The 21,091-nt window shown below is 37.1% G+C and overlaps 1 protein-coding gene across 7 annotated transcripts in view; it reads left to right on the top strand.

The window, feature by feature from the left end:
• Window positions 1-21,091, top strand: part of MORC1 (MORC family CW-type zinc finger 1) — a 159,803-nt gene that overhangs the window by 108,817 nt on the left and 29,895 nt on the right. For 4 of the 7 annotated variants that reach the window (XM_526261.8, XM_009446106.5, XM_063806956.1 and 1 more), the window contains 4 exons: window positions 2,188-2,250; window positions 3,961-4,206; window positions 4,388-4,459; window positions 8,616-8,717. In XM_526261.8, coding sequence (XP_526261.2) covers window positions 2,188-2,250; window positions 3,961-4,206; window positions 4,388-4,459; window positions 8,616-8,717 — 483 coding nt within the window. The remainder of the gene's footprint in view (window positions 1-2,187; window positions 2,251-3,960; window positions 4,207-4,387; window positions 4,460-8,615; window positions 8,718-21,091) is intronic. The other 3 variants (XM_054680866.2, XM_016941616.4, XM_063806955.1) reach the window with 1 other exon arrangement.

Below are 21,091 nucleotides of genomic sequence, written 5' to 3'. Positions count from 1 at the left end.
GAAGTGGAGGTTGCAGTGAGCAGAGATTGCGCCACTGCACTCCAGCCTGGTGACAGAGCAAGACTCTGTCTCAAAAAAAAAAAAAACAACAAAAAACGTAAAAATAGGAAAGAACTCAGGAAATATTCTCATGGTCTCTTTTTGAGGAAACTACTAGGGATCAAACTTCAACCAGCAAGAGATGTCTGAAAATTCTACATCAAAGGACTGGATGTAAGCATTGACTGTATTTAATTAAAGCAAAAAGCCTAAAACAAATGTGACATTAGACACCAAACCGAATGTAAATACCCTGGCAATGTAAAAATAATTCGGCTAACCAAAAAGGAAAGTCAAGGGTGATAGAAGGGGAAAAGTAGTTTGACGTTTGCCTCAACGGTAGTAGGAGACCAAGAGGTGTCATTTATTTGATTTTAGCATACTTCTTAGTACTAAGGTAAACACTGAGAAGGATCACGCTATTGATAAATATCAGGGGAAGAAAACGGAGAAGAAAAAATAAATTTTGCCACTGTTCAGAGTAGGAAATACATAGATCCTGTCTAAAGACAGAGAAAGCTAAAAATATTATATATAGTTATCATCATAATGGAGGTCACCAGAAAAAAAGAAAATACAATGTATCATTAAAAACTTAAATTATAAAAGTAAAGGATAAAATAAAATGATTGAACTAATGTCAAACATGTATATGACATCAATAAAGCAATAATTACAAGTGATACATGAAAAAAGAGACAATCATACTAGTAATAGGAAACTTTAACTTACTCTCAGCTCAGGGATACCTAAACAATCAATAATAACAATAACAATATACATATAGTTATATATATATATATATACTCTGCACTCTCAAAATAGAGTATGTGAGTATGTATTTCTCTTCAAGTACCCTTGGAATAATCGTATTTACTAGGCCTATATGCTAGGCCACCAAAAAGCCTGGTGGAGAAATTTAGCAGTGTCTATCCAAATTATAAATGCATGTACCTGTTGACCCAGAAATGTCACTTTTGGAAATGATTATATGGACATATTCACCCAAATGTGAAATTACCTATTTACGAGGTTGTTTGTATAGTAAAAGATTGAGAAGATCCAAATGTCTGTCAACAGACCTGGTTAAATACACTTTTTTACAACAATACACTGGAATATAACACAGCTGTAAAAGAATAAGAAGCTCTTTATATACTAAGGAGAAAAACCTCTAGGATATATCCTTAGATGAAAAGGCACGATTCAACAATTCAGACCATGTGTATAATATGCTACCATATTTCCCTACCACAAAAAGTGGGAAAAATTTGTATATATATGTATATACACACACACACATATATGTGCTTATATATGCTATATAAACACATCTCCAGAAAGATTAAGCAAGACAGTGGTATCAGTGGTCACATATTAATGGAATATGAATTAGACAAGTGGAGAATGAAGTAGTAAAGAGGCTTCATTTTAATATACTTCTAAACGTGTTGTCATATGTGACTATATTACCTCCATAAACATGTGAAGAGAAACAATGCCATGACGGCATAGAAGATAAAGCAATTAGTTCTCCCTTGGGGAATTGGAGGAGACCTTCAGGATAGATAATTTAACTGAGACTTGAAGGGTGAGTGGAATTTGACAAATGGACAAGGTTGGGAAAGTCATTTCAGGCCAAAGTATGGAAACATGAAAATAAGCCTGAGGAATAGTAAATGTGATTGGGTATTGAGTGCGTTAAGGACACAGTCGAGGCCAGTTTACCCTCAAGAGTCCATTGAAGCTGACACCTAGAGCTCTGAACTAGATAGTGCTACTGCCTAAGGTCAGAATTCCTTCCAGACCCTGTACTCTGTAGGTGGGGAACAGAGTCTTGAGAGAAAAGAGACAAGGGCTGTGGAGGCTGGAAACGAGACCCAGTTCAACAGAGCAGTGCCTTGTTCATAAGACATTTGATCCATAATGCTTCCACAGACCATTGGATTTTCTTGCACTGTCTTGTCATTACTGATCAGAACATTACTACAGGATATCTAAACTTAAATGCAGTCCTTGAACAATTATTCATGAGGGTTTGCTATCTTGACCCTTCTTTAAGAAATGGAGAATGCTGAATTATTACCCTATGCCAGTTGAAGGTTATTTTTACTTACATTTGCCTTAATGGTTTGCTTTCCCATAAAGCCTCAATTTATACCAGTGGACGAAATCACTGTCACTTCCACCTGCCTAACTTCAGCACATAAGGTGAGTAATTAATGTAGGATTAAGCAATTTGTGTCATTTTAACCATGTGAAGGAGAAGCCTTATCAAGGGCCAACTGTCATCATGGTTTATGAGGTTCACATAGTGAAGCACTAATAGATTTTAACTGCCATTTTATTCTTGTTAGAGTGATACATGTTTATTAGGGATAAGTTAGAAAATGAAATATAAATAAAATTTAAATCACCCATTATCTTACTTCCTGCACATAAAAACCTTTTTAAATAATGTATTTCTTTCCAATACTTTCTAGGGATATATACATATATATTTTTTGTCTACGGATGTGAATTTGCCTAGAAATATGTTGTATATATAGTTCCTATATCATTTCTTGTGTTTGCTAAATGTCATGTTATGTTATATTCCTCAAATGTCTGTTCTTATGTAGAATTTAAAATTTAGAGAGGAACATTTTTGAGCCTTTAGTTAGAGCTTCTCAGTTATATCAGTCACACACAAAAATATGGAACTCTATAATTTTAATTATTCACATTTCTTAACAGGCAGACGATGGGATTTATAAACTCAGACAACCTTTAAATAAATAGATTTCTGATACACATAATGTATTTTGTATCTTTGGCATTTCTTTACTGTTCACTTTAAATATTGGAACAGTTGTTTCCATGCTATCTTCTTAGTTTGTGTGTGTGTTTTTTAAATTTGCACCTTCTGCTACTATATCAAGGAATCAGAGACCAATGAACCCAGAAATAAGTTGGAGCTGGTATAGTCTTATAATCCAGCTCCCTCCTTTTATAGTAATTTATCTAAGATCACCACATACCTGAATTGCAGAACCAGACTTAGAACCTACCCGTTTTGTAATAAATTATCACCAGAGTCTGAGAGCAAGATGAAGAAAGGGATTCTTCTGGAGTGGAGAGCAGTAAAAATCACCTGCAAGTAATTTGCCATGGGAAATAGATTGTAACATGTCATCGTAAGTCCTCTGTAATAATAACATTGTCTCATGCCTTGAGATTTGACTTAGCCATGAACAAACTAGTATACACAACTGTATCATAACTTTACAAAATGTTGGTGGTTTATGTGAAGGAAAATGAGAGCTAAAGAGTTTCGTTGAGCCCTCAGCACTGTTGCGGAGAGGGTTACTTGACTAGTGGACACTAATACTATGGAGGATAATGATATGCTTAGGATAACTAGAGTGTCACTTGGTGGTCTGCCCTCAACTCCTGTCCTTCTAATAGTTATTTTTGGTTTCTTACAAAAGAGAGTAGGCTCTAACAAGCAGGCATATGTATTCTAGATCTCTTAGCAAATACATCTTTCATTGGCTGCAGTAGGAGCTAGCAAGGGGCAGGAAGCAGAATGTGAATGTGGGTAGGGATGACGACCAGCCTTGTTTGCAGCGGGGAGCCAAAGGCAAGCGAACCTCTATTGGGGGAAAGTCAGAATGCACAGTATGTTCTCAATTGCTGGGCTTTTTATTCCTCAAAATCAGATTTCTTGACCCAGCACAACTTTGCAGCTATTTATGAATCAAATTCTTAATGAGCCATTGTGGCATTATACATTTGCTAAAGTTGTTTCTAAGCTTTTGATTTTAAAACTTTTTAGTAGTAATAAGAAATACCTATTATAATGAGGTTATGAGAGAAGTGGTGATTAATTATAAATAGGCTATCTACCAAAAAATAAAAACATGTTCTTTGTTATTTAAGGAAAATACCAAAACCCAGAAAATCAGGCTTTTGGGCGATGACTTGAAGCATGAATCTCTTTCATCCTTTGAGCTTTCAGCGAGCCATAGAGGACAGAAAAGAAACATAGAAGAGACAGACTCTGATGTAGAGTATATTTCAGAAACAAAAATTATGAAAACGTCTATGGAGGAGAAAATGAACTCTCAACAGCAGAGAATTCCAGTAGCTCTGCCAGAAAATGTCAAACTAGCTGAGAGATCCCAGGTATTATTATTGTTTCTTATTCACAAAACAATTCACTCATTCTGGAAATAGCATTCAGTCAAGGTTTTGCTTCATTTTCACATTTTAAGACACTTTAATTATAAAATATACATTGCAATCTGTGTTTCCTGGACAAGGTCCCAATTTCTAATTTTTTTTCCTGTATTCTCTGTTTTGAAAGAGAAGTCAGATTGCTAATATTACCACTGTCTGGAGAGCTCAGCCAACTGAAGGGTGCCTGAAGAATGCCCAGGTGGGAAAAGGCTTTTAAATTTGTATTTAAGGGAGAAATATTCATATAGGATAAACCTTTAATCTTTAAGTTTTGCATTCAATGCTTTATAGGAAAAATGCTTAACTAAATCATACATATTGTTACCCTGTAATCAAGGTTCTGAAAACACTGGGATATAATGTTAATGTATTACTAAGTGTTGAGAGTCATGTTAACAAATGCACCACTCTAGAATTTTCATGTGTCCAAATGAGTTTACTTCTTTGAAAAGAATCACAACACATTTATTCTTACAGAGTTGCCATTATTTAATTCTTTTTTTTTGAGAATTTGCCCTCAGATTCAGCTTATAACAATATTAATGCCTACGATTGAATGGGCATTTACCCTGTGCTAGGTGCAGTGCTGAATGATTATAGACATCATCTCAACAACTTTCATTTTATATCTTTTTAAGCCAAAATTTACTGCCTAGTTTATCTACCTAGTCCATCACATTTGACTTCTAATGCCCTTTTACTATTTCCACAAATTAAATTCGACCTTAAAGAGTAGATACTGTTCACCATAGAAAATATTCAAATGAACTGCTATAGGCTCTGAAAGCCATAAACTTATTTAATTAGCAAATATCTGCTGAGTTCTGCCTAGTGTAAGACAGTGGGTAGTCATGGTGGGAGTGTAGTCATGGAGGGAGGCAAGATATTTTATGCATGATCTTTTCAAAAGGAATTATTCTTATTCTTATTCTTATTTTTATTTTTTTTGAGATGGAGTCTCGCTCTGTCGCCCAGGCTGGAGTGCAGTGGCATGATCTCAGCTCACTGCAAGCTTCAAAGGGAATTATTTTGAATAGTAGTTACATTATAGAAATCTCTCACACATTCCTTTATAATATCTTCGGCAAATGGTATACAGACTCTCTGAAAATCTTTAGTAAAAATCCTTACCTCCTAAGGAAGCCTTTCCTTAATACCATTTTTGGGCTGCTCATCCTCTTAAAGTATTTCAAGTCCATTTTCCTATGATTTTGAAATTTTTGCCCAAATCTTTTCTTGAGACTATATGAGCCAAGCTGAATCTGTTTACAACCTACAGAATTTCAGGTTTTTTGTTGATTTGAATTATGTATTGCACTTGAATGTAAAGTTTTATATATTCAGATATTCAACCCTTGCTGTGTTCGAACTCCTGCATGTTATCACTTTATAATCATATCTCTTTTAACTTGGAATTCCAGAAAAACTCATTACCTGTGCAATTTCAAGATTTAGGATTTGTCAGTTTATTGTATAGATATGTTGCATGCTCTAAAAACATACAGTCCATTGAGAAGTTGGGAGTGTGTCCAAGTATTAGAGCAAAACATTTTAGACATTAAATACAGGGACTCAGTATGCATGCGTGTGTGTGTGTGTGTGCATAAACATATAATATGTAAAGCTATGTGAAGCAATATACACACACTTCATGTAGATATATATACACATATATGTATACATATACCAATGTAAACATAGATGTGTCTGTTTGTGTGTGTGTGTGTGTATGTATATATATATATATATATATATAATTTTACTATGTGCCATTCAGTATGCCAGTCACAGGAGATTTGGTAATAAAACCACATATGGTTTTTGCCACCATCAAACTTACAGTCTAGTGATAGAGACAGACGCCCAATAATTACAGAGACAAACGTCAACTGCTACTATGGCAGTTTTTATGACACGGTAGCATGACTGTTTATAATAAGGGTTTTTCACTCTGATAGGACAGGAACATCTTCCCAGAAAATATGGTAACTAGCCTTTTAGGATTGAAATGTAATTACATTGGTAAAAGGGGAGGAAAAATACTTCTAAGCAATGAGAACAGCATTTGCTAAAGAGGGAATATGGTGAATACAAAGAACTTTAAAAAGACAAGTAATCTATGGCAGGGAAAAGAGATGGAAATGGACTGTGGTGTGAAGGAGTAGGGCAGGTACTATAGGCCAGTCATAAGGGGTTTTGCATTTATCCTATAAGTAATGGGAAACCATTGAAGAGTTTCAAGCAGGGAAGTGACATGACCAGAGTTTTCTTTAGTAAAGATTACTTTGGCCGAGTATAGAAGAAAGGTTAGTAGAGAGCAGAGTTGTTGGGAAAGACAGTCTCAGGGGTATAGCCTTTTAGCTTCCACTTTGCTGCATAAGAATGGACCTTGAGCCTGGGACTCTTTCTTACCAAGAGATAAAGAGCACACATGGCCTATGCTGGGTTTTTTGCCTTGTGCGGAAATATCTTTCTCTGTTGCAAGCCCAGTGTATGCTCTTCTATACTGCTTAAATGCGTGTGTCACATGAAACCTTGGTCAACCCCACTGCTATATCTGTCTTCCTTGGAGAGGGAACACAGCATCTGTCTCCTGTAGCATGAGAAGGGTGCATGTAGCCAATTGCCCAACATTGGCTGATGGGGGAGGCTGCTGGGCCATGGGGGACTGATACACACTTCTGAGGCTGATCTTGCTTTGTCTCTTCTCTATGTGAGTAAAGCATTGTTCCATCTAGTGCCTGACTGCGTTGTGTTTTCTTTGGCAACTCCAGTAACCAAGATACTATGGGCAGAAGTTATGAGACTCCTCCTCTGGAACTGATAACCAGTACATGGTATTTCTGTTTCACAGATAATGCTTAACAAAAGTGAATGTGGGCAGAGCAGTTAGGAGACTTGACCATGCTCTGATGGAGAGATCACAGTGGTGTAGGCTAGGATGATGGTGATGGAGGAGGTAACACTGCCCTTTCCTGGAGGCAGTCTTTATTGGATATAGAGGATCATGTAGAGGAAAATGGCAGAATGACTACAGAATTTTGAGTTCTTTCACCAGGTTGAATGGTGATTCCATTAATTGAAATTGGGGATTGTAGAAGGTGACTGGGCTTGTGGAGAACAGCATGAGTTCAGCTTACATAATTTGAGACTTCCAAGAGGATGTGCCAAGTGAAAAGTCATATACATGAGTCTGGATTTCAGAGGTGAGGTTTAAATAGGAGACAGTCTTGTGAGGTATTTACATACCTAAGGATGAGTGAGGTTGAATGGGTAAGAAGAAAAGAAGGACTAGACAGAAGCTTGAGGAATTTTAGCATTTTGTGGCTAGCTACGAGAGTATAGATGTGCACAGAGATTGTGAAGGAATTACCAGAGCAGTAAGAGAAGAAACCAGGAATTTATTATTTCATTAAAGCCAAAATGGGGGAAAAGGGTGATTTGAAGAGAGACTGTCACGAAGGCTAAATTCTGTTGAGAAGCCAACTCAGCTGGCCAAAGGCCTAAAAATTGTCTGTTGACTTAATGATTTAGAGGTAAGAGGGATGATCTCAGGAGTATTTTTGTTGTTGGAGTAGAAAGGATAGAAACAAGATTATAGATTCGTGCAAAAGTAATTGCTGTTTTTGCCATTAAAAGTAATGAATTTACTGCTAAGTAGAAGATGAAGAAATGGTGACAGATTGCATATCAGCTCTTAGAAAGATAAGCTAATTTCCCAGGCGTGGTGGTGGGCACCTGTAATCTCAGCTGTTCTAGAGACTGAGGTAGGATAATTGCTTGAAACTGGAAGGTGGAGGTTGCAGTGAGCCAAGATCACACCACTGCATTCCAGCCTGGGTGAAAGAGCGAAACTCCATCTCAAAAAAAATAAAAATAAAAAGAAAGATAAGCTAATTTCACTCCAGAAGACATTATATATTTAAGAAAATCTAGAAAACCCAATTTTCTCCTGGATAAATCAGGAGATTGTGAAATTCTTTATAAGCACTTGAAAAATGAATTTAATCAGGTTTTAAACTGTAATTGAAACAACGTTTGATTACTCGAGGATTATTTGTGGTAAATTTCTAATATCCTGTCCAATAAACACACTAGGCATTACCACTAACAGAGAAGGTGCAGGAAATATAATTAATTTTAATATTAACCTAAGCAGCATGGAATTAGGAAGGCAGATATGCTCTAAGTCTTATCAAGCGCTTATCATACACAAAGATCGGAAATTGAATTTTCGCTATATATCCTACAAAAGTCTGCAGTAAGTAGAGGCAGAATGAAGAGTGAAGGTAGTTTAGTATGTACCATTGATTGCCACTAATCCTTGTATTTTTTTTGTTAATTCCTTGTTATAGGCCGCTTCTTGGGAAATGAAAAGGAAGCAGAGTCTGAACTTTGTAGAGGAATGTAAGGTATTGACTGAAGATGAGAACACGAGTGATTCAGATATAATCCTGGTGAGATAAACTATACACTAAATGACACCTTGACATTTTCATATTCACAAAGATTAGAGGGATCTGTTAGTGTCTCAAAGTAGTGGAAACATTTAGTTGGATAACCTAGTTTTGAGATGAAGAAATAAGGCTCAGAAAAGTTTAAGTTACTTGCTCAAGGCTACATAAACTAGTAGGGATATATCTGGAACTTACACGTCTCCACCCCTAGTCCACGGTCACTTTCTGTTTTAGTTATCTGGGTAAGAAAGCCTTAATATATATGTAAATAGGCAAAAATATACAAAAGTTATATATATAACTTGAAGGTCATTGTGAAAACTCATTCCCAAATCCGAAGAATATGAACCTTTCCGTAATTTGTAATTTGGACTCTCACCAGAAGGTTTAATTCTGAATTGACTTAAATTAGGCAGAGAACAGTGTATTCAAGGATTATGGGCATGCTCCCCATTTTCTCCTTTAAATAATATGTTCGTATTTCTAACTTGATAGTTGATATCAAAGAATACAAATCTGGGCTCTTGTAGAATCGAGTTGCTTTGCCTTCACTGAACCAAGTGTAAAAAGCCCTTGGTGTTTAGGAGGAAATGATTCAAGGACTGACTATATAAGAAATGCTTCATCTGTGAAGCCATGGTGTTCATTATGTTATATAGTGTCCTTTCTGTTAAAAAAACTCACTAAAAGTAATTTACACATTAGAATTTAATGTCAGGGAAAAAATCTATTTGGTATTTTCTTTTATCTGAATATAAATTTTATTACTCATTATAGTTTCATTTTTACCTTGATTGCCAAGAAGCTTATAGCTAAACTTTAACCCGCGTAAGAGTAACTACAGTAGCCTAGGTGGTTCTATTATTGACATGATAAGTGAGAGTATTTAGGAAAGGACCTGGCCTTTTTGGACGTGTCTTTAGGGTAAGGTCCCTCAAAATGCTATATAGATTTGTGGATTAGGTTTAAATTGCACTTGTGCCAATGAGAGACGTATCATTTCTTCTGACTTTAGCTTAACTTATGATAATGTCCTTCACCAGAAAGTTATTGTCACAAAGTACATGATGTAACTATAATGAAGGTTTTATTTAAAAATTTTTTCATTTTGGAAAATTTTAAACATAGTGCAACCAACTCCTGTGTGCCCATTTTCCAGCTCCAGTGTTTACCAACTCACGGCCAGCCTTGTTTCATCCATATCCCCTCCCTGCCCCCATTATTCCCAGACATCATATGATTTCATGCATAAATTGTAATTATTTGAAGTAGCCCTTTGAAGGGGTGTTAAAAAGGTGCAGACATAATTTGTGAATGGGAACAGAAATAGCCCCACTATTAACAATAAAGAACAACTAAATGAAAAAAGTAAACACCAAAGTATTTTCAAAAGGAAAAGGGTCAAAATTTAATCGGGGGCTAGAAAGAAAGACAAAACTGCAACTGGTGTTGTAAATAATGCCGCCTCTCTTGATCTCTTCAAAGCAAAATGTAATATAATTGTACCTGTGAATATTACTGTTCACCATTTGCTTTTCAGAAGTTTCAAAGTCTGTGTGAGTTTTTCATGGAGCCCTTACTTTGTCATCTCTCTCAGCTTTGCACACAGCTTTTGGCAAGTGCCTTTTCAGGAATTAGAGATGATGTTTATATTTAATATATTGTCTTTTTAGGTAATAGTTCTCAAGTTCTTACATTACTTGTGTGTAGCTATGTGGTATGATTTATTAGTGTCTCTGTGATCCTAGCAGGATGTCTGTTTTCATACTCATGGTGTCTAATTAACTTGGATAAACACGTATTATCCAGAGATGCACATTAATTTCTGTTTGGCTGTAGTTGCAATAATTCAAGTAGGAAATAATTGCTCCTCAAAGTTGTCTGTCTGTACTTTCTTAAACCTAGAAATTAAAAAAAGATCATCCCATCCCCCGTGCTCCTTCCTAATTATCTTCTAATTATAGCATGTGTCTATGTGCACGTGTGAGTGTATGTGCCCCTGTGTCTATTAAATTTCAAGAAGGAAGGCACTCAGTGCTAATGGTGGTGCAGGAGGTTGTCACTTAAGGAAGAATAATTAGCTACCACAAAAGACTCCCTCCCCTGACCCCCAAAGGTGGTATTTATTATTTTGGCAAGTTTACTGGTTGTGGGACCTAGGGTCTTATTTTTAGGTGTAAGAAACTAAGAAATATGGTATATTCAGCACACCAAAGAAACTTCATCTCACTTGGATGACTTCACATTATCCAAATTCATGAAACTGTGGTATTATAGCATAATATCAGTTCAGTCATTTAAAAGATAAATACAGCTTCAGTTCAACTGGAAGGCACATATTGACTTAAGCTATGCATTCTGTCCCGTTATGCCCATCTGCATGGGCTGGCCAATTATAATCTGACAGTTGCTGGTGAGCTAGGTGCCTGAATATTTAAAAGGCGTCCAGCTAAGACAGCCTGCTGTGTCCACCTCCCCAAGAGACATGACAGAGATGATGTTACCAATGCAACTATAATACTAAAAGAGCACTGACTCAGGGAACCTTTGCCCTATGCCTGCCTGTGCTCCTATAACTGTACTTTTTTTCAGGCTTTCGGGACAATAACTCCATTCTGACTGGCAGATTTGTTTTTGCTATGTTAATAAAATCAATAAATGTCTATCAGTCTGCCTTTTGAAAGGATTTTTTTTTTCATATTAAGGCACTTTATTTTTCTCTGTTCCATGTTTCAGGCAACATCTCACTCTGGTTCTTGTACTAATAGTTATGCAATTTCTAGTGAAATGAAAAAAAAAGTATTTGTTACTTTCCAGATTCATATTTAACCCTACCATTGCTGATTATTTTAGCCACCTGATCATTCATTCTCCAAAATTACCTCACTGATGTGGCTCACTGTTATGTTTTATTTATTTTCCTAACTTCCCTCCCTACCCCCACTGAGCCCCTCAATTCTTGATTGAATGCTCTTCTTATTGTTTTTATTCTAAGGCCTGTGGTCTGTTGAAGCAATTTTTTATTTTTTTATTTTACCTTTTAAATTTTTTTGAGACAGAGTCTCCCTGTGTCACCCAGGCTGGAGTGCAGTGGCACAATCTCCACTCACTGTAAGCGATTCTCTTGCCTCAGCCTCCCGAGTAGCTGGAATTACATGCACCACCACATCCAGCTAATTTTTGTATTTTTATTAGAGACAGGGTTTTTCCATCTTGGCAAGGCTGGCCCAAACTCCTGGCCTCAAGTGATCCACCCACCTTGGCCTCCCAAAGTGGTGGGATTACAGGCATGAGCCCCATGCCCAGCCTTGTTGAAGCAATTTTTAAAAACCACATTCTTCTTGTTTCCTCTTTTCCCAGTGGGACAATCCTTATTTTCTGATCATTTCTAATGTCTGGCATTTCGTTCTGCACCATGCCTCCCATTTAACATGCTCCAAGTCATTCATGTGGTGTGGAGCTTCATTTGTCCCATCTCTAGTTACTTCTGCTCATATTCTTTGTTGGTATTGCTTCCACAGCATTTTTTTTTTTTTTTTTTTTTTTTTTTTTGAGACAGAGTCTTGCTCTGTCACCCAGGCTAGAGTGCAGTGGCACGATCTTGGCTCACTGCAAGCTCTGCCTCCCAGGTTCACGCCATTCTCCTGCCTCAGCCTCCCGAGTAGCTGGGACTACAGGCACCCGCCACCATGCCCGGCTAATTTTTTTTATTTTTAGTAGACACAGGGTTTCTCCATGTTAGCCAGGATGGTCTCCATCTCCTCAACTCATGATCCGCCCGCCTCAGCCTCCCAGAGTGCTGGGATTACAGGCATGAGCCACTACTCCTGGCCGCATTTTTTGTTTTTGATATTAGTTTGTGCTTGGCCTTTTAGCCAGTGTGAGCCATTCATTTTCAAAGTCCATGCAATGAGCATGTTCTTGGCAAGACCTTGCACATCATTTGGAGCTTTAGAAGTTTCCAACTGGGATTTGGTTAAAGCTCCAGGCATTTTCTGGAGATTAAAAAACTGCCAGGAAAATAATGAGGAGTTTTTCTTTAAAAAATCTTAATCCTTTTCCAAATGCTCTAGATAGCCTTTCAGTTGGACCTTCGGAGATATTTGGTATGGGACTCTGCATTTCAGCAAACTTCTTATTTTTCATAATCTTGTTAGCACAGCTACAGCTCTCTCCACCATTTTAGGGTAACTAGGGTGGTTCATATTTATTATCTCTGACCCTATAAAGCTGAATTGTCCAGAAATTCTAGTTGTGTGTGTGTGTGTGTGTGCACGCACGCGCACATGTGCACAGGCATGTGTATTGTGGTAGCGTCAGTCTTTTCTCTTTCTGTGTGGCCATGATGAAATTCAGGTACTGTTCTTCCATCATCTCATCTCACCTCTTCATAACCTGAGAGGCAAGTATTCTTTTCACCCCTATTTTACAGATGGGAAAAATTAAACTTGCTAAAGGTCACACTGCCAGGAAGTAGGCACCTTGAGCCCCAGCTGTTTGACTTTGCTCCTCCTTTTGTAATCACTCCCCATATGACATCTCCCTTTACCTCCCACCTTCATAACTGTCCCCTACATGAATTCAATCACCCCATTCCACTTGGGTCAGTTGAAGTACATAAATACACTTTACTCAGGCATGAGAGTTTCAAGGTCCACCTGTATATTGCACTGGCTAACATTCAGCATTTTGGCTTGTGTTTCCAAAGTTTTTTAGATGGGCATCTCCAGCCAAGTGTCTCGAATCAATTTTAAAAGACCAATCCATCATCCATGCCTTGCCCAGCCTAAGCTCTCTTTAGCCCATTTCCCTCCATATTCACCCTAAATCTGACCTAAACAATGTATTAATAGTTATTTTCTTTTAAGACCCAGCTTTTGTCCTTCTAGTCAAGCTAGAGTCCAGTCATAGTCATGAGGCTCATCTTCTTGGGGTCTCCACTAATTCCTGGCTTCTAAAAAAAGAAAGTATTTTTCTTGTCCAAGATTATCACTCTAGTAATATGGTTGTGGTCATAACTTTACCACCAACCCCTTCCATGAGCTGTTGTTGCTTTACCTTTGGCCTCCAGAAAATCTTATTATTTTCTGTCTTCCATGCTCAAAACACATGTCCTGCCCTGTTTTTTAATGAATAGTGGGTATTCTGAAGTGTGTTCTGTCTCAGGCATTTCCAAACCCATGTGTAAAGTTCAAATTTGTCCCAGTTAATCCCGGATGGGAAGGAAGTGGAATTTTTTTAAAATCACACCTTTTATAGGTATGCTAGCCTTTGTCAGGAGAATCAGTGTCTGAGTAGGTGTTGCTATAGTTCTGCTGTTATTGGAAGAACAGTGTCCTGTGGTACTGCTGTAATTAAGGGTTTGTTTAGATATAGTTACAAACTCCTGTGCACTGCTGTGTGATAAACTGGCAGTTCAACTTTACTCCAGGCAAACTCCATACCACCCTGGATCTGGGAATGGATCTGGTATTTTCCATGCCCCTCAAAAGTGATGCACTCTGATCAGCTGTTACTATACAATGCTTCATAAAAACGATAAAAGTACAAATGAAACAATGAGATTAGATAATCTTACATCCTATCAAAGAAGTAAACAGCTCATCCAAATTACATCCCCAGGTGAGAGGTAAGAAGTAACCACACAGACTAAACATCCTAGGGGATCTATTCTGAAAGGTGACTGGGAAGAATAGGTTGGCAGACCACAATAGATGGCCAGGAAAGCAAATGATCAATTTGAAATGAGCCGCAAAACTGAGGAACACCAGGGGAATAAAATTACCGATGCCAGCAGTTAGAGAGGTTGAATAGCAATAATGTGCTGAGGCTCAAGACAGAGCGATAAAAGTACTGACTTTATTAAAAAAAAGGCATGTACATGCCTTTTTTTCATCTTGGAGGAACACACTCTCCAAACCGACATTGTAGAAATTTTCTAATTCTAACATGAAGCAACATATACCTTTCTCATAAATATTGGTGTTTGTTGTTTATTCATATTTTATAATAATAATCTTTCAGTTACTATTCTGAATGTCAGAGGCAAACCCAGATTTGCTAAGACATGAAAGAATATGTATGGTGTGGTTATAGTAAGGTTAGAATAGACCTTCTATTTAATAACCAGGAACCATACAATTTTTTTTATTGACTGACTGGCCCTTTTGTCTCTGTGGTCATTTAGGTCTTCTTTTGGCTTGCAGCTGGCCTCAAGAGCAGACTGACAGAGGGATGTGTTTCATTTTCCCAATCTATAGACATTTTTAAGCACGTGATGGTCAGAACACCGCTGACAAAAGTATTTCAGGAGTTTGGCAATGAAACCTTGTATTTATTATGAAACATGTATCCTCTGGTGTCTAGAACAGAGCACTTTCTGAGGCTCAAGAAAGATACATAGCAATGAGTAGATGGAACCATCTTCCTGTCTCAGAACTGAGCCAAGTCATTTACCAGTTGTACCTGGTCAGCTCTTTGGGGAAGCCTTCAAAAGAGGCAGATTCCAGCTTAGAAAAAACATCAGTGCACTCTGAATCCCTAAGATCATTACCAGGGCCTTCATGGTATGTTATAAAAAGTGGAGAACATCTAGAAGAGCTGATGAGTTGCTACTGTGTCTAGGTTTATGTTTTATGGTGGCCAAAACAAATGAAAAACAACTATAAGTACTGTGTTTGGCATCAGTACTACATGATAGCGAATCATAACAATGAGACTGAAAAGGTGACAAAGTAACCTAAAAGCAGATAAAAAAGAAAAACAAAAACTTGCAAAATTAGTCCCTAAATCAAATGCATTCACCCTAGATACACATCATTTTTCTGACTCCCAACAGAATGCCTTTTTAAAATAGAAAACTGTACGGGTAGTACAATAACATAATTTCAGATTACTGAAGTTGCCTTAATTTCAAAAGCGGGTGATTTCTCATCAGCTTTGATGATGCTACCATTCCTGGTTGATGATGCTACCATTATATATGAATCTGTATAATGCTATGATCATTGCTAATAATACTAGACATTTCATGGGAAGCCCTCTTACAAGATGCAAACCAGAGCTGCCCTAAGGGCTTTGAAGGAAAGATCATCTGTACTCATCCTCCACAGGATTGTTCATCAGTTCTCCAGCAAACGTGCAGAGAGACACAAAAACAATGTGTGATATAGTCCCTGATCTAAGGAAAAACCTTGTGGATGACTTATAAGGAATCTAAATATTCAAGTGCTAAAGTCTGAACTACCAGCAACCACGAGCCAATTAATCAAAACAAATTTATTGAACAATACTATGTTAGACATTTTTGAGGGACACCAAAAAAGTCAAGTATCTGGTTGTTGTGCTGAAGGAACAAAAAAATTGGTTAAGACAGTTTTACAACACCATGAGGTAGTATTATGTTATGGAAAGGATACAGGCTGTACACTCTGACAGGCTGACCCAGGCTCAAATTCAGACCTCCATGAGGTTTGTCAGTTGTGTCAAATTTTGATATTCTGTTTTCTTGTATATAAAATGAGAGTAATAATGCCATCTATTCTCAAGGTTGTTATGAGAATTATATTCATGATAGAATGAAAATAATTATTTGCATTATAAAAAGTATTTTTTAAAGCCACCTTCTGTAATTCTGAAGAAGACAAACTCAGCCTTTATTGGGTGAGCTAGGAGAATGAAAATTGACAAAGTAAAATTTCTTTGTGGAAAAAAAGAGAGAGCTTAAAGAGTGAGCTTATGTGGAAGATAGAAGAGGAGAGGGGCACTGCCAAAAGTGAAAATACCGGGAGCTGCAGAACTGGAGAAGCTGCAGGTGTGCAGAGAGAGATGAGGCAGTTAGCAGATGAAGAAGTTAATATTATTTAGTTGATACAATTTTTTGCTACATGTAATCATTTCCTCCATTTTCCAATATAATCTTTAGTAAAATCTGTAAGTTTATCAAAGCTTTATAGAGTTGGATTTGTTTTTGGAAGATGGAGTCACGTTTTGAGTTTTGCTTAGAAGGATCAAGTAAGAATCCAAGGCTGCTGTAGGGTCCAGTCTTATCTGGGTCATATAGATAAAATGCTTGACTTGACAGTAGTAAGAGTAAATAAACTGTATGCAACTTACTGTTAATAGTTATTCAGAGGAAGGAAGAATATGTGCTGGAGTAATAACAAAAAAGATGTTTTGGAAAGAGTAGGATGTATACTTGTCTTTAAAAGTTGTGGATACAACTTTTAAGAAAGGAAGAGAAGAGAGAAGCCATTCCAGGTAGAACATTTACATGGCAGAGATGTGGAAGCAAGAGTGTATATGGTAATTTTAGGGAACTCTGAAGAGAACATTTTGATTATAACAAGAGATATTTGTTAAGAAATACTAAAATTGTGTCTGGATAACTTAGAATCACATTGAAAAGAGCTTTGAAAGACAGATAAAGAGTTTGTGATTGAGATAGTAGCATGCAGGGCCTAGGGATGGTTTTAAGAAGGAACACTTAATCATGGATATTTTGTTTAAAAAAATTAATCAGATTGGGATAATGGCTTGGACTGTAAAAAGGAGAAACTAAAGACCAACAAAAACACGTAGGATGGATGCTTCCTGAAAATCGTAGTATAGAAAGACAAGAAAAACTTAAGCAATTTTAAAAGAAGGGTAGTACAGCTTGGTAAGAAATATGGAAAACTAAATAATGAAAGCAGTTCTGAGATGGCAATCTGGAACAAAAACGGTACTGTGAATAGAATGAAGAGCATTGACGGGGAATCTGACCAAGTGGTCAAAGATAGGACTGGATAGGACTGAGGATTTGAAGTTTCAGCAAGACATTCACGTGTGTCATGAGATCAGTTGGAAATAACTGGAGCAAAGGTGAAAAGTTAGGGTTGATGATGCCGATGAAGCCGTTGTTTGCATAAAGTGTGACAGCTTAACTCCAGAAATTTTAATAGGTTCCTTGAGAAGTTGAGAGTAGACAGAAAAAGGATGAACTACCCAGAGAGAGTTGAGACATAGAAGGCTATGAAGATCAAGAGAGGAAAGAATTCCAAGAGATATCTTCATGCTTCCTTAACTGAGTAAATGATACCACCATTCACTGCTACTCTGGCCAAAACCTGGGAATCATCCTGAATTTCTCTCCTCCTTTCTCATCCTGCACTCAACCCACCAGGCAATCTTGCTGAATCAACCTTTAAACATAGAACATATTCTACCATCTCCATAGCTACCACCTTGGCCAACACACTGACATCTCTTACCTGGACTACAACGGTACTCCTATAAATCATCTTACTGTTTCTCTTGGCCTCCACAGTGTAAAAATCTGAGTATATCATCCAGAATATGTCATATTATGTCATTCTCCTACTCAGAACACTTCCATGGCTTCTGCTCATACTTAGAACAAAACTCAGTGACTTTGCTGTGGCCCTCAAGGCCCTAGATGTCCTGGCCTGATGTCTTTTGAGGCTACAGACCCCACTGCTCATTCCTTCTCTTAGTCTACTGTAGCCACCCTGACCATTGTTGGCCTCCAGTACCCTAAGGAATATTAAATAAATAAAAGTGTAAATATGTAATATAATATCAGGTCATATAAATTCTGTGAAGAAAAATAATACAGTTGAGAGAGAGAGAGAGAGAGAAAGAGAGAAACATAAACCTAAGCCTTTTCCTTTGTCATTCATATACCTGGACTCCACTACCCACACCACCCCCATCACCACTGTCAGCAGCACACATGTATTTTCATGACTTGATTTTTTTTTACTTTCTTTTATTCTGTGACTATCTTGAGCATCAGTTACTGTCCTATACAATGGGGATCCAGCAGGGGTAAAAACAGACGATCCTCCCTGCCTTTGTGGAGCTTCCATTCTAGTGGGGGGATCATTCAATAGACAAGATGAATAAGTAAATATGGTGTATGGTAGATAATGACAAGTATTAGGGAGAAAAAGAAAGCATGGGAAGGGAATAGGAAGTATCTGTGTTGCATGTGATGAACAGGAGTTGCAATTTTAGGTAGAGTGACCGCAGATGGCCCCACTGAGTGGATGCTTAGGAAAGACTAGGAAAAAGCTGGGGGAACAAACAAGTCTGTAAAACAACAAGCCAAAGACGTGAGAGGAGTGTGCCTGGCATATTTGTAAAAGAGCTTCTGAAGAGCCAGATGGAGATGTGAGATGACGACAGAGAGGTGGGGGGGTCAGATTATGCGGGAACTTACATCACTCTCTCTCACCTGTGTTATTTTTCTTCACAGAACTTCCATTACCTGACAGTATATTATTTATATTTTTATTTATTGAATGTAGAAAATATGTTCCATAAAGGTAGGTATATTAGTCCATTTTCATACTGCTATGAAGAAATACCTGAGACTGGATAATTTATAAAGAAAGAGATTCCACATGGCTGGGGAGGCCTCCAATCATGGTGGAAGGCAGAGGAGAAAAGGCATGTCTTACATGGCAGCAGGCAAGAGAGCATGTGTAGGGGAACTGCCCTTTATAAAACCATCAGATCTCATGAGACTTACTGTCACAAGAACAGCCAGGAAAAACCCGCCCCCATGATTCAATTACCTCCCACCAGGTCCCTCCCATGACAGGTGGGGATTATGGGAGCTACAATTCAAGATGAGATTTGGGTGGGGACACAGCCAAACCATATCAGCAGGACTTTGAACTTTTCGCCGTGGTAGTATCTGGCCCACACTAGAAACCCAATGTTAGTGAATAAATTACTGACTGAAGGGGAGGGCCTGGAACATAATGTTAACTGTGGACGAGTGCAAACAGAAGGGGTCTTTGAAGTTGGCAGAAAGGTATTTACTGGTCTTATAGTCCTTATGGCTCCTTCATAATAATAAGTGCTTGAAGTAGGTGTGGAGGGGTAAAGGAGTAGAAGTAAATAAATCAGATAAAGTGATATCACTCAGTTTTTAAGTTTCCTTAACAGCAATGAAATTAAATAGGTGTTGCACAGCTGCCTGTGGTGTGTTCTTTTTTCCTCTGACTTATTTATGATTTATTTATCTTCTTAAGTAGATACTTTACAAAATTGAGCATGCAGTATTATGTTGATCCATCACATCCCTTGGAGAACTGACAAATCCCATCCTGCTCATTGTTAACATAATTTTAATTAAGATGTCTTAAACTCTATGTTAAGACTTAGCTATAATCTCATTTACTTTGTATGAGGTGTTGTCTATTTCATGATATAGGTAAAAATCTCAGGCAAGAGATTTCCTCCAGCTTCAGAATATGAGACACAGTTAAGCCTAAGTGACTGAAGAACATTTCTATAAGGAAACCAATTAATGTAAATGAAAGACCTTTGTAAGTAAGATCAAATATACAAATAACATAATCGAAAAAACAACTGTCTGTTTTCTTGTCTCATCTTGAAAAAATTCAGACCCTCAACTATATTGTAATAGAAGGCACCATCCTATAAAATCAGATTTACACAATGTTATTTCAAAGAAAATACTGTAGGCTTTAAATCATTTATCCAAAAATCTTTTAAACATTAGAATAAAGATAATACAGCAAAGGAAAATAAAAGAAATTTTTCATGTTATAGAGATGGCAGAGCTTTGTACAAGTAACATTTTTGGGGAAAGAAGGCATATCTGATCCTAGGAAAAACAGCCCTTTAGAGCTCAAAGCAGAGAACTAAACAATAGAATACAAACATAATTAATTTCATGAGGCTGTATTAATAACACCAACAACAAAATTTCTCTTCTGGGAGTGCTGTCATTTTCATTAACCTTGGATACTTTCATCTTGTCTGATTTCATCATAAAAGAAAGTTACCAAAGAAAATTAACACATTTTGTTATAATCATCATGGATTATAACAAAGTGCTTATAGGAAAAGACATTAAATAGTTCCTCTCATAAGCTTATCTTGTGGTTCCTATTAGCTGTTGTTGATAATAGTCTATGCTGCTTATAAACTGGTCTGAAAAATCTTTAGTCTGAAGTTGGAGACACTTAATATCATGTAGATTTTCCTTATATATCAGTGCATCAGAAGAAAACTTTAAATTTTATGTTAATCAGAAGTAAATAAAACATACACTTTAAGGTCACTTTCAAGATTTTTTTCAAAATGAATCTTTAAAAATATGCATGTTTATTATTTCCTGGGGCAGGAACTTATTTACAGTTTAAGTACAAAAATTTTTTGAAATAGACAAAAGTAGCTTAGAAGTAGTCTTATTTATTTTCCCCTTATCCATAAGGCTTTTCTTGCTCTTGATTTAGGTGAAATGGAAAATGGCAATGATAGACAGCTACACAGTTATTTTGTTGCTAGGCTACACATGTGCCCATTTAACCTGCTTCCTGAGAGAGCACAGTTTC

This window comes from Pan troglodytes, chromosome 2 (genome assembly GCF_028858775.2).
Source record: "Pan troglodytes isolate AG18354 chromosome 2, NHGRI_mPanTro3-v2.0_pri, whole genome shotgun sequence".
NCBI classification, from domain to species: domain Eukaryota; kingdom Metazoa; phylum Chordata; class Mammalia; order Primates; family Hominidae; genus Pan; species Pan troglodytes.
This window is presented reverse-complemented; position numbering and strand designations above follow the sequence as displayed.